The sequence below is a fragment of the Rhipicephalus microplus genome, chromosome 1, assembly GCF_043290135.1.
Source record: "Rhipicephalus microplus isolate Deutch F79 chromosome 1, USDA_Rmic, whole genome shotgun sequence".
NCBI lineage: Eukaryota > Metazoa > Arthropoda > Arachnida > Ixodida > Ixodidae > Rhipicephalus > Rhipicephalus microplus.
In genome coordinates, this window is record NC_134700.1 from 207,416,984 (window position 1) to 207,430,842 (window position 13,859).

Sequence of the window (13,859 nt, forward strand, 5' to 3'; positions counted from 1 at the left end):
CACGAACTGCCTTCATTGGAGCTTGACCATTCTTTGGAGCTTGACCATTCATTGGAGCTTGACCATTCCAAAGTTGGCATAGAATTGCTTTGCTGTACCTAAGCCTTTTGCAACTTAGTACAAGCTTTTGCATTTGTTTGTTTTTATTTTAAAACACAGGTAGCTGCGATAGAGTCACGTTCAAGTCAACAGCCCCGCCGCGGTTGTATAGTGGCTAAGGTACTCGGCTGCTGACATGCAGGTCGCGGGATCAAATCCCGGCTGCGGCGGCTGCATTTCCGATGGAGGCGGCAATGTTGTATGCCCGTGTGCTCAGATTTGGGTGCACGTTAAAGAACCCCAGGTGGTCAAAATTTCCGGAGCCCTCCACTACGACGTCTCTCATAATCATATGGTGGTTTTGGGACGTTAAACCCCACAAATCAAATCAATCATCAACGTTTAAGTCAACAGTCTAAAAGACTGAACTCAAGACTTTTTGTTTTCAACACCAAGCCTCCTTCATGCCTGCTATCAGCAAATAGTAGCTATCTGCTGTTTGACAAGGTGCAGTTGGTGCCCCACCTATCTAAGTGAAAAAGAACGGGGCTTTTGCATGAGGAGAGGGCACTTCAGAAAGTGGCAACTTCGCGCTCTGCTTGTAAACTCTAGGTGCCACACTCAACTACAAAATTTGGCTGAAATGTTCACAGCCATCTTTGCTGTTCATAGAATGTTTTTCTTCCCAAAACTCGAGGGATGGTTCAAAACCTCTAACGGTTAGCGCTGTTTCAAGAAGAGTTCGCAAGAATATATCATGTTTATCCTATTTGGTAAACAAGATATATTCAATCAAGCTAAAATGTGCTATAGAAGAGGACTTGGATACGTTGAGTATGGATCACAAGCTCATTGAATTCATACTTAAAAAACATATATTAATACCAATAAAATGCTTCCCAAGATAGTTTCTTCCATAGCCACTATCATAAAGTAGAAAATGCAAATGGTAAGCTTTTCCCCGCACTAGAAAAAGGGGCACTTTAAATGGAAACTAAGAACGCTAAGTAAAGCTAGCGAAGCGTTTTTCAGAACCATGTTGCAAAATAGTTTTATGCAAATGGTTGATTCCTACAAAATAAATTATAGAACAATGTTCCATTTTTTCAGCACTCATATGCATCACAACCCACCCAGCACTCGTGATTCAGGGTGATATACACATTTCTAAGCTTTCTTTTGCATTTTAAAGGAGCACTGACATCAAATTTCAAGATCGAGATGTGCTCATCATTTGATCGCTTGGTATGCATAGGTCTTCTTGGCCAAACTTGAAGGACATCCGTCGCGTGGAAACTATTTTAATACGATTTCAAACAGCGTAGACAGCTAAGAAGAAAAAACGGAAAATAGACTGCCTTGCGACATCGACACTAGTGCTACGTGTTTGGTGTGATACATTCCAGAAATACCATCCTGAGTGACGATGCCCTAGTAGCGATGACGTGTACGATCCGAGTGTTTTTATCGTGGTGCCGACTGGCGCTGAAGCGCAGAAATGCACTCGCTCGTCACGTCTGATCTTCATCACACCGGTTTGAATGATTTCGTGAAATCATCTAGATAAAAAACACTTTTAAAGAATGGCGAAAGAAAAGAGCAAGATTAAACGTGTGCTTGGCGGTCAGCATGTCGGGGAATCATTGTGAGTTGCAGTCGTCTAGTTCGAAGCACGGAAAAAGCGCAATGAGGGTGTCTTTTCATATCATGTATGTGTTACACATCAACACGACCACAAGCTATCAAAAGTGTAGACTTTGCGTCCCCGTAAAAGTGGTAATACCGTGCTAACCGCGAGAGGCTGGATAAGTGGGGCCATCTGGAGGTGCAAGAAAGAACCTGGAAAGCAGGAATTGTATTCTATTTTTCCGCTGATGCTCATTCGCAATAGCTATATTGCGTTGACCCATCTGCGTATACCTGAATGCTTTGCATGCCAAAACACACCAATATAGCTAACCGAGACACACGAGCGAGCATGGCTGAAGCGTGCATCCTCGGGCCCCTCTGCAGTGCTGCTTGGAACGGCCCATTTCGGAATCACTGTTCTGCAAAAGGTCGATCAAAGCAAAAATAATTCGCGACATCCCGAATCGCGGGGATTGCAAGCTGCAGACTATCGTATTAAACCCGAGTCAACATTTATACGGCGACGACAGCAATGCAGGTGACAAGGCATGGCTGAATGTCTCCGCCTAGCAGACGAAATGTTTGCGGAGCAGCTGAGCCTGACGTCACTGTTTTCCGTGGAGAAGTGGTCAGTTGGGCGTGATCTAGAGGAGACCGCGAGGTAGCGCCACTGCTGGTGCTCCCAGCGCTAAAAAAGACGGGACTGCCGGCCGTTTTGAATAATGCTAAATACGAGTGATATAAATCAATAAAAGTGATAGTTATTAAACCCTCAGTTGCGTTTTAGGTTGGGAATCGCTGCTACGGGGTCTATAGCTACTCGCTGACGCAAAAATCTTGGCATGAGTAAATTTGGTGTCAGTGCTCCTTTAAAGATGGCTCAAAGTTGATGAACCTTGCAAAGTTTGGACTTCAGCTGTCAAATAGCAATTTACGTCATTGTGAAAGCTCAAACTATGACTTCTACAACAACATTATTATCAACAACAGTGCCCTACACACCGAGAAATTAAGGTAAATTCACGATAACCAAGCACTACGGTAGGACAAACTAGTAATCGAACTAGCTGCACTAAATAAACAACCTTCCACGCATCAAGAGACGTAATAGAACGCTGCTTGTTCATTTCTGTTTGATTCATAAAAAAAAAAAAAAAAAAACTGCCGGAGATTACTATGGATAATGGCGTGAGTGGTTCAAGTTCAAAAGTTCAATTTTCGCCTGATTAAAGTGGATAGGTCGTGCCATCTAGCAGAGCACAGTTGAAACAAAACATGTCCGCTATCTCAGAGAGAATGGCAGAAAATTGTTGAAAAGCCATTGTTGCTGCTGTAGCTTCCACTGCTTTTGTTTTGCTGCTGCTGTTGTCGGCGGCCACACAGTAAAGCCGGGCAACGTTGTGCATGGCAAAATTGACAGGAAACGTTCCGCTTTGGCACGTAATTTGAAAAGCGCTGACCAGATGTGGACCACTAAAACGCAATTTTATTTCAAAAAAAGCACTTCCTTGGCACAAAAGCAACAGAACAATGTTTCTAGACTGCCATTTCAACAATCAACATCGACTTAATAGTTGCCTTTCGTGCCCCTTTAAAATACTGGGTACTCAGCTTAAATGCAGAAGCCACCTAGTCACTGGAGCAGCTTTTAGTCTCATCCGCACTTTTTTGCAAAGGAAAGTAAAACTGAATGAATGAATCAATAGAATTCCAAAATGTCATGACGAGCTGATTTGGGAAGTTGACGGTATGACACCGATAGCCATATATTTTGTTATTACACATTTAATTGTTTACTGAACCCCTCTTTTTTCAGTGCAAGCATGCTTTCTTTCAGGCACTGTAGATGAGAAATCTACCAATACATCTAGTATACTCCTCGTTAGTGTTCTTTTAAAAGTCATTTTTTAGTAAAGCTTTACAAAGAATGTGAGATGTTCAGCCCCGCATTCAATGGTGTTCATATTCAGCCTCATATTCAATGCTGCTACCTATCAACATAATTTGTCCACTGCTAAGATACTGTAAAGGACACCAGCGGTGCATGGCAGGCTATAAATACGTTCTCACTCACCACATCTTCCATCTGCGACGTCAAGTGAAAAACTTTCCAGCCGTTGGCCTTCTGTAGTACACCTTTTTGGTTGGCCAAGTCGTTAACGGTCTGCTTTTTGTCATCTGCATAATGAAATTTTTAAAAATGATCAATACACAACAGCAAATGCTCATTAAAATCTTTCCTAAGCTCTAAATGTAAGTACCAGAAACAATACTTTATAGACTACTAATTGGGAAAGTGCACTTCAGTCATTTAAAGGGACCATGACACTGTCACCCAATAATTTGCAATTTTAGGCAATGAATCGAAGTAGACGGTCTCTTGAGCCTATACATATATAAAAATGTGACAGTAATCCTTAGGAACATTTCAGTGTAAAGGAAGTCCAAAAAGTTGCTTGCTATAAATCCCACCCCTGACCGGTAACCATCATTTTGCCAGAGCATGTTTAATGTCATATGCTGCACAGAGCAGCCAATGACATTAAATATGCTCTGGCAAAATGGTGGTTACCGGTTGTGGGTGGGATTTATAGCCAGCAACTTCTTGGACTTACTTTGCACTGAAATGTTCCTAATCTCTACTACAGTACTACTGGCCATTCTAAATCGTTCAATTTCAATACCCAGCTGCAGAAAGCTAAAATAGTGCGATGGCTCGCGAGTGTGCCACTATTGCTTAACCCTCAGGCCAGTCATATGGTTTATAAAAAGATTCAATTATAAATGAAGTTCACCACCGAATGCGCAAAAATTTTGACAGCTTGTTTGCGAATGCACAAGAATTGAACAACCACAGATTATGATCAAAACTTTGGTGTCATGGCCGCTTACCAGAGGTAACAAAGCAACAGTTCTCAGTAGTGCCATTTGGTGCCCATAAAACTACATGCTAAGCAAAGTTCCTAAGACACCACACAAAAACTGCCTTAAATAGCTCTACGGTAAGCAAGTTTCCCATAAAGGCATGATTATACCATAAGGATTTATGTCTCAATAAATGACCAAAACATCTCACCTTTCGGTTTGACGTCGCTGTGCCTGATGAAATGGTTCTGACGTGTTTTCCAGTTATGGGAGTAGCTGGTAAGCAATGACATGCTTGGCCTTTTGCAGAAAGCCACACACTTCATGTCATCTGTAATGCAAACGGCACCATCAGGCCTGCTCCAATGCTCCAAGGATGCTCCAAACCAGCTAGTTTGGAGCATGAATTTCAAGCTATGTGCTACTCTGAGCTTACGATACAGTCGAGCCTGCTTATTAAGAACTTGAGCATGACACAGCATCGGTTTGCTGTATCCCGAAGTGAAACACAGCTTTAAAAAAAAGTAGTGAGTGAAAACATTTTTTTTCCACAAAAAAGTTTGTGATACACGTGCTTCAAAGACGACAAGCGATAAGGATGGTCTCGAGTTTATTCAAAGCGGCAGCGTGCACTTCGCCGAGGCTTGTGGCATATACAAGCTGCCTGGAGTTATTAATGTAGCCAAGTGCTACAAGCACACTAGTGGACATTGGCTCCAAAGTTTCGTTGTCCTCGTCATCCAATTGCTCCAAATCGCTCTTGCTGTGCACTTCATTCACAATGCCCTTATCTGTGCACGGTTCCGCAGTGTCAACATCATCATCGGTCGCAATGAAATCATTCCATGATACGCTGCCACGAATTGCTGCCGGAGCAGTCCTGTTCAGAAGCTTCGGGCTTGTCATCGGGTCTGACGTCGACAAAGTCGACCTCACAAAAAGTTTCACATACGTGTAGCCATCACCTCCACCCATGAAGCCTTCACCATCTACACAGCTGAATACACGGACACGCGAAGCGGCAAGTTGGCTGCCGGGCGGTTTAACAATATGAGCAAGCGCACCACAATGTGGCACCTATAATAAGTCTTAAACGGGTGGATTATGCCGAAGCAAGGAATCACACTTTCGACGTTCTGTTGAGCGGCAAGAAAATGCACAGAAGGCCTCCTGTCCGTCATTTTGATCACACGCGCGCACCAACAGCGAGCAAGACGTGCATGCGCGACATACAAGCCAGGATGCGTGGAACTGCACTGGGCACATTTCTAGTCAGAAAAAGAAACTTCTGAATTCGAGCCAGCATGGCTGGTGTCGCGAAACAGTGGAGATGGGCGGAAGAGGCACGATGAAAGGAGGAGAGCAGACTTGCGAGACACGGTCGAAGGAGTTGTGATAGAGTGTAGAGAGGAGAGCATATGGTCTAAAGGCGGTCTTGAAAACCAAAAAATGTGGGAAGAACGCAGGTCAGGTAGCTTGCGTGAAAGATCCACGAAACGTGCAACTCACATGGAGGAAAACTTGCGAAAGTAGTCTGAGCTACGATAGGTCAAAGAATTGCATCATAGCGCCGGCGGAGGACTTCCGTGGCCCCGCCGACTTCAATCATTTGCGATTCGTTTCGTGTAACAGCCGTTTTTACACTTCCGCACGCGTGCAAAGGACCTCTTAAGCCGAGCGCGAAGTGAGCGAGACCAGGTATCAAACACAAATCGAATCGCAAATTATCAAAGTCGGTGGGGTAGTGCAAGCACGTGCATTGGAACGATACAACACCGATCCAGACGCAGATGGTCAGATATAGTTGGTGGCCGACGATGTTGGCAAATGGTCTGGTCACTCCAGGCCGGCGATGCCAATGATAACATAACAAAACCAGCGATCAAAAAAAGAGGAGAGACTAGTTGGCCGAGCAGACTTCGAAAGATTGGTGGCAGTGCGAAAACAAGGGCCTCGTCTGGCGATGTCGAGTGCTCAGAGTAGAGGGGGACAAAAGACTGAGGGGTGCGTAGCAAAAAACGGTCGAGGAGAGCGACAACTAGACAGCTGCAGAGGCAGGGTCGGCGCTTAACAATAACAATCTATGGGCACCACGTCGATGGCTTATTGGTGGTGGAAAGTGGTTTCTAAGGAAGTCACTGGAGCGCTAACTCTGTTAACTGTAACTGACGTTTCTTGCAAGTGCAATTTTGTGCCAATGAAATAACGTATGTTTTCACGGTCACACGGGCAGCGTTCACTTTAAGCAAAAATTGTTTTTAAGCGGGGCAGTTATATGTGAGCTTGACTGTATAGATAATTAATTTTTTCATTGATTTAATGACGCACTCTACCATTTCCTGCAATAGCCATTCAGTAAAACTAATAGTACCAAGGTATCACAAAAAGTACTCCTTAAAAAAGATTTCTACAGTACAACCTCATTACAACAGACCTTCAGTGTGAAGAGGATTTTGCTCTGTTGTAGAAGGAGTGTGTAAAATTCAAGTACTGTTATAGCAGATGTTTATGCAAACATTGAGTGGGTCTGTTATAACCAGAGAGAATTACAAGTCATAAACAGATTTACTCTCAACGAGGGCGTAATAAATAATTTTTTGCAAATCACACTTAGTTTCTGTGCCCCCACACCTCCCAATTTTTTACAATCTTATCCCAAATTAGCTTCACTGAAAACTATGCAGAAGTGCTGTAAAAACGTTTCGCTCCTGCCAAGGTGGGGAAAATTATTGCAGTAGTAAAAAAAATTATAGTTCCTAAACGGCACAACCATTTAAAATAACGCTACTTAGTAATGTTTTCGCACTCGTTTTGTGTTCCAGGTCGCAATGTAGTTAAAGCAGCTGCAAGCGGGAGTTCGGTTATCAGATGGCGATAGCACGCCGAACTCGTTACGTATATCGCAGACGCCTGTCTCAGGCACCGAGGGACAACTCTTTACACTCGTAATCGATCATGATGTACTTTGAAACATCGGGCCACGCGGCCACGCACTTCAGAACCGATATTTCTGCTTGAAGTCGTGGCTAGGCCTAACTTCGTTCTGAACTTTGCAGGCACAACCATTGCACTAGCGGACATGCAAAAGCGAAAAATCCGTAATGTGCTTTGTCGAGGGACATGAACTACATCGCCCGCTGGCTCCTAAGAACCGCAGAAGGGCATTTTGCGCATCGGCGGTGGAACCCACAGCCAAACGCGGTACGCAGCAATCGCTCGGAGCAGCGGCTAGCAATATCGTGCGACAGCGCCCCAAAATGCAAGACCGAACAAGGTGCGCGACGATATTTTTATCGCCTTATTTAGGCATAACTGATCCTTAACAAACCGCAGATCGGCGGTCTTCATTCTAAAACAGGTACATCGACATTCACAGGACATTGTTATTGTCTGTCCCGTAAGTATACTGGTGTTTGAGTCTAAAGTTATTTGAATTTGGGACACCCGCAGAAGAAAAGTCCGCTGTAGAGGAGTCCTGACCACCTTGCTGGCTTCAGATTTTAGTCAATTATATCTGAATGTTCGTTGTCGTAGATTGCATAGTAAACAAAGTTCAATCAATGAAACAAATAGGATGGTCGGCATAACAACGCCAATCGGTATGTAGTATCCGAAAGTCTGTTGTAAGCAGATCCATTTATATAGTAACAGACTGCTTTTGCAGACAAGCATACACAACTTGCAGACAAGAAAACAGCAAGTAAAGACCCTTTGTGTCAATGTAACAAGTCACGCCTCCACATAAAAGGCTGAGCCATGAATTTCGTGGCATCGAAATTTGCCTCAGCTACTCAAGAAGCCTCTAGCTTTTGAAGTGCATTTAGAAAAGCATTTTATCGCGCAAGAAAGTCCAAGCTTTTTCTACAATCATTTATATATAAAAAAAGATTTTCACGATGCTCCAAAATTACATACGGTACACCCCTGCTAGTACATTAATGAAGTGACCGTAAAAGAAGGACGTAAGAGCCGGGAAATGCTCAAGCCAAGAAACACGAAGAATGAAAAAAATTGAGCAGTGCAACACTGCAGACAACTTTGTTTCAATGCTTTTGCTTGAAAAAGACTGTGCAGCGTTGCCTGGTGCAATGTTGCATGGATCTTTTTCAAGCATAGGCATTGAAATAAAATTCACAGTAAACTCATTAATGCTCACCTCCCCTTGAGAATTCCTTCTTCAGATTTTCCAGGCTCTCCTTTTCCATGTCGTCATCCCCATCAGTGGAATGGATGTCCAAAAGCTCAGTTGCACAGCTGAAATGCATGAAGTAAACAAACAATATTTTTGCACGGTCATGTTGTTCACCCACGTGAAACACACACTCCACAAAGTTATAACTCCATACTACTTACAGTAACTGCTTTCTCGGTTTCTTTCGTGGGGAAGCCTCCACCGTAGAATTTTGAAGAGTAGGTAGGACCGAGGCATTTCCATTTGCTGGAAGAGTGCAAGCACAATTTTACTTTTTCGCGCGAAACTTCAATACGAAGTAGTGGAAACAATGAGCACAGCAGTGTGCCAACAACCAATGCAGCAAGAGTAAGATCACGAGTAAACACTAGACAACAAAATCTGATTTTTTTTCTATCTCCACCTTAATCAAGGCTGCTGATCCTTCAATATACAGTGAAAGCTCGTTAATTCACACCTCATTAATTCGAAATTTTGGATAATTCGAAATGGTCGCCGCAATCCGGTCCGCAGTGCATGGGAGATCATGTGTAAAACAATTCGTTAATTCGAACAGAAATTGCTGCCTCTACGGATAATTCGAAGCATGCCCCGCCGAGCGTCATCATCGTCAAACACTAGTGGAAGCTTTTACGGTCGAACAATAGGTGGCACGACCAGTTTTTTTGAGCTTCAAGTGGCCTCCGAGCAAAGGGCGAGCAAAGTATGGCCTCCAAAATCCAGGGAGCAATTTTTTTTTTTCCGTAGCCCTCCCGCTATCTCAGCGCCTGGCGCCACTTGTACACGGGACCCACGGGACGCTGAGGAGTCGGCGGAGTAGTCCTAGCAGTCCTAGGCCGCTCCCGGCAGCGTCACTTTGTTCCTCGAGCACGTTGTTCGTTCACGAATTATTTTGTGCGCGGGCGACAGGAAGGACTTCGGCATTACGCTGCTCACTGCCATGCACATGGTGGTGCGCGCATGGGAACAGGTGACTGCGACCACAATCGCAAACTGTTTCAGCCACAGTGGATTTGCAGCTGGAAGTGCGCAGGATAGTTGTGACGTCAACGTGGATGGGGCTGAGGAGCTCATGCCAGTGGCATTGCGCGACACTCTTCGGGGTGTACGTTTTGCCGATTATGTTGAAGTTGACACCGGTGCATCGGTGTGTGGTGCCCTGACTGATGAGGACATTATCGCTCAAGTAGCCGGTGCGCAGCCTGATGCTGAAGAGCCAGAAGGTGAGGAAGACGAAAATGACGAAGCGCCTGTCCGCCCGTGAGCTTCTGCGGTGATGGAGGCACTTAATGTGGCGCGTCTCTTTTTCAGCTTTAAAGAGGGTGAAGAGGATTCCCTGCGCCGCGTCCGCACGCTGGAACAGGGAGTCGCAGCTGTGGCATTCAGAGAAAAGAAGCAGATGGTCATCACAGACTTTTCTGGCCAATAAATATTTTTCGTGCCCCCTCCCCCGAAATCCACCCATTTTTGCTCACTTTCATTATTTCGAATTTCGTTTAATTCGAAATTGCTCAGCATTCCCGTAGAATTTGAATTAACGAGCTTTTACTGTATAGCGAAGTTTTTCAGGACACAGGGGACCGTTAAACTGGGGAGCCTAGAAGACCAATTTCAAGAATAAGTACCCACATTGAGGGCTTATTATTAAAACATTGGCTGGTTGGTTTTGCACAAATGTTCAACATAACCTGTTTACGATTCAACACTATTATAATTAACTTCACAGTCATAATAGTAATGTCTCAAAACTACAATGTAAGTATGAGGACTGCCGTCGAGGAGAGCTTTGGAAATTTTGACCATCTGGTCTTCTTTAACGTGCACTGACATCGCACAGTACACGAGCCTCTACCATTTCACCTCCACTGAAATGCAACTGCTGTATCCGGGATCAAACCCGCGACTTTTGAGTCGGCAGCCGAACACCTTAGCCACTGATCCACTGTGGTGGACAACTTCACAGTCTTATATTCTACTCCTCCGATGTGCATCCTGTCACGAGGAATATGAATTCAATTTTACATTAAAAAAGCTGCTAGTTGGATAACGTCGTACAGCATGCAAGGATACCGTGTTAGAGAGCTATAGTTTATCAGCAAACTCCTTCAGTTCAAAGTCGTACCAAGTTGGCATAATCATAAATGTGAGAGGCCAGATGTGCTGCCACACGCCGGGCCAAGATGATAAAGAGAACTAGTTACTGTAGAAATCTAGTGCAGAAACCGACTTCTCTACAAGTGTTGATTCTCGGCAGCGACATAAGACCAAATGAGTTGCCTTTTCATTATTATTATTTTTTTGGAGCTGAGCGAATAGCAATATTTTGGGTGCGAAGCGAATTCTAATATTCATGTTTGAGTGTGAATTGAATAGAATATCTTTTAAATACCGTATTAATTCGCATAATAAACGCACCCCCAACTTCAGTGATCAATATTTGAATTCCCCCCGCATAAGAAACGCACCTCCTACATTCATCCGCTGCAGTCCTGCTAACCGACATCTGGCGCCTTCTCACCCGTTGGATCTCTTCTATATTTTTTATTGTTTTTGCCGACCCACCTCGGCTTGCACCCTCCCTCCCGTTCGCTCGCTGCCGCACGCCGCATTGTTGTTCTTTCTATCCGCGCAGGACACGTCTTATCTGTGCGCCACAGCAGGGTTCACAAACAGTGCGAGTTTAGAGACATCGCAGCTGATAAGCACACAGCGAGTGAAGGTCACGGAACTGCCTGCACCAACGGATATGGGCAGTTTCAAAAAGCCCAACCACGTGCGTGTGATTTTCGAGCGACGACAACAGGATTTGCTGTCGCGAAGGGTCATTCGTCGCTATTGCAGCGCAGGTTTCTGGAAAACCAAAAAAAAAATCGCTTGCTATTCATAAAAGATGATGATTTCCACAACACGGTAGCACCCCCGATTCTCGCTTCGCTTGTTACCCGCGCGTAGAGGAACTTCTCATGTAGAAGCGAGGTAGTGGCCGTATTTTGTCGTTAACCTTGTTTTTGACAGTTTGTTTTGATGCTTTGAGGGTAGCTTGCTGCAATGTTGGTTACTTGCTAGAATGTTAACGGTATTGTCACGGTCGTCATGCGAGGTTGCCGCAAAATTGGCAAAGTGCGTTGTAGCGCACACTTATGTGCGCCCCTCGAGATCACAACAGATACCACTGTTGTGGTTAAACGATTGTGGGAAAAGATAGCTACAAAACGCTTTTACGGTGGGCACGGGAGGCCCGGGCACAGTTTGCAAAAAATAGCGCCATCAACCACCGAAGATGAGTAAAGTGCAACAAAAAAGCTATTTCCAAACAGTGTACGCGTATGTCAATTAAGAAAGGCTAAGCGACCGAACTTTTTTTTGCATTATCGCATTTTTTGCTCCTCTTGAAAAAGGTTTCATAAAATTTACCCCACGTAATAAACACACACCCCAACTTAGCTCCAATTTTACGAGAAAAAAAGTGCTTTCATTACGCGAGTAAATATGGTATTTCTCACATATTTTCCAAATCACTCGAGGCAAAATTACAGACAAAAAATTGCAGAGGATTTTTAATCATATTCTGATGAGGTAGCAACATCAAAGCATTTCTTTTGGCTAGGTTTGTAAAGCATAGGAGGGGTGGTGTTCAGCCAATGCAGTGGCTGAATGATATTTATTTTGTGGGGGTGCTGGCACTTCCCTGTAAAGTTGTTTGCGCCGCGTGATGCACATAGCTCGCACAGAAGCCGTACTTCGGGGGTGACAACAGCCAGACGATAGATGGTGTTGTGTTCGCATTGAGTACCACTGTTGGTAGAGTGGTAGCACCGGCGGTGACCCCTGGCGGAAGGCAGGCCTTGCTGGCGGGCGAGAGTTGAGCGAGCCTCTTCTGTGCGTGGCGGCTGCCGCGAACGGTTGTCTGTAGCGTGGGTCCCTGGTGCTCGGCACCGCGGGCTTCGCGCCGGGGTCCCACGTGGTAAGTCAAGCGTTGGCGACGCCGCCTTTGGTATGTTATTGTGTGTTTGTCATGTTCTTGTGTGTTTAGTGTGTTCCTGCATTATGTTGTTTGTATGGCAGCGTGTTAATTACAATTGATGTACAATTCGGCGGACGATATCGTCGTTATGTAATTTAGTTAAATAAATGTATGTTGTTGGTTTGTACCGACCGCGTCTGCTGTGTCCGTTCACTCCAAGAGCGTGGCGTGGTGCTCGCTCGCCAATTTGAGACCACACAATTTATATGAATTTATGCAACTAATATCTGTCAACAACACTTTACATGTGAAAGACAAAGACGCTACTTCCTCAACCTCTTCTCCTCTTTGAACTTGTGTGAAGGCACAACTCATGCGATGGACAAGGGCGTCTACCTCTTTTGTCCTAGATTCCTAATTTGCCCCATACACATCAATATATCGGAACATCTGAAATATCGAATGCTGAAAATCTTTGGCATCTGACTTTTTTACTTCTTGCTCAGATTTCCAATCAAAAACTGCATTAATCAAAGCCCCCAACTCCGCCACATCTATCACCTTGCACTTTCGAACCAGCGCTTCCGAGAGTCGATCCATTCCCCCCCAAAACGGAGTCCAAAAGAGAGCTTTGCCGCAATGCCAGAATGTGAGGGGTGAAGCACATTAGATGTTTAAGGGGCCATTGTTACAGCACAGTGTGGCATTGTCTTTACGAATAAGCCCTGGAAACTTACGCAGGGGTGATAACAGCACGTGCCAAACGCTCACGTACGACTTAATTGCTGGCAAGATTTCTGATAAGCATCTTCAGCTTACTGCTCAGTAGTGCATATGGCTTAGAGCAGAGGTATGCATAAAACCCAATGCACCGCACCGGTGTTCATTCTGCTTTTGAGTACAAGATCACTAACTGTGCCATACAGATGTGCTGCCTCAATGAACATCATCCAATCAAAAACTGCATTAATCAAGGCCCCCAACTCCGCCACATCTATCATCTTGCACTTTCGAACCAGCGCTTCCGAGAGTCGATCCATTCCCGCCCAAAACAGAGTCCAAAAGAGCTTTTTCATCAATCAGCTACCCGCTGATTGGAATTCCATTCCCGCCCAAAACAGAGTCCAAAAGAGCTTTTTTATCAATCAGCTACCCGCTGATTGGAATTCC

The 13,859-nt window shown here is 44.7% G+C and overlaps 1 protein-coding gene across 6 annotated transcripts in view; it reads right to left on the reverse strand.

Annotated features, from left to right (window-relative positions):
• LOC119159758 (uncharacterized) overlaps positions 1 to 13,859 on the reverse strand; it is a 91,889-nt gene that overhangs the window by 9,779 nt on the left and 68,251 nt on the right. For all 6 annotated transcript variants that reach the window (XM_075891102.1, XM_075891094.1, XM_075891088.1 and 3 more), the window contains 4 exons: positions 8,887 to 8,971; positions 8,690 to 8,787; positions 4,745 to 4,864; positions 3,743 to 3,846 (listed from right to left, as the gene is read on the reverse strand). In XM_075891102.1, coding sequence (XP_075747217.1) covers positions 3,743 to 3,846; positions 4,745 to 4,864; positions 8,690 to 8,787; positions 8,887 to 8,971 — 407 coding nt within the window. The remainder of the gene's footprint in view (positions 1 to 3,742; positions 3,847 to 4,744; positions 4,865 to 8,689; positions 8,788 to 8,886; positions 8,972 to 13,859) is intronic.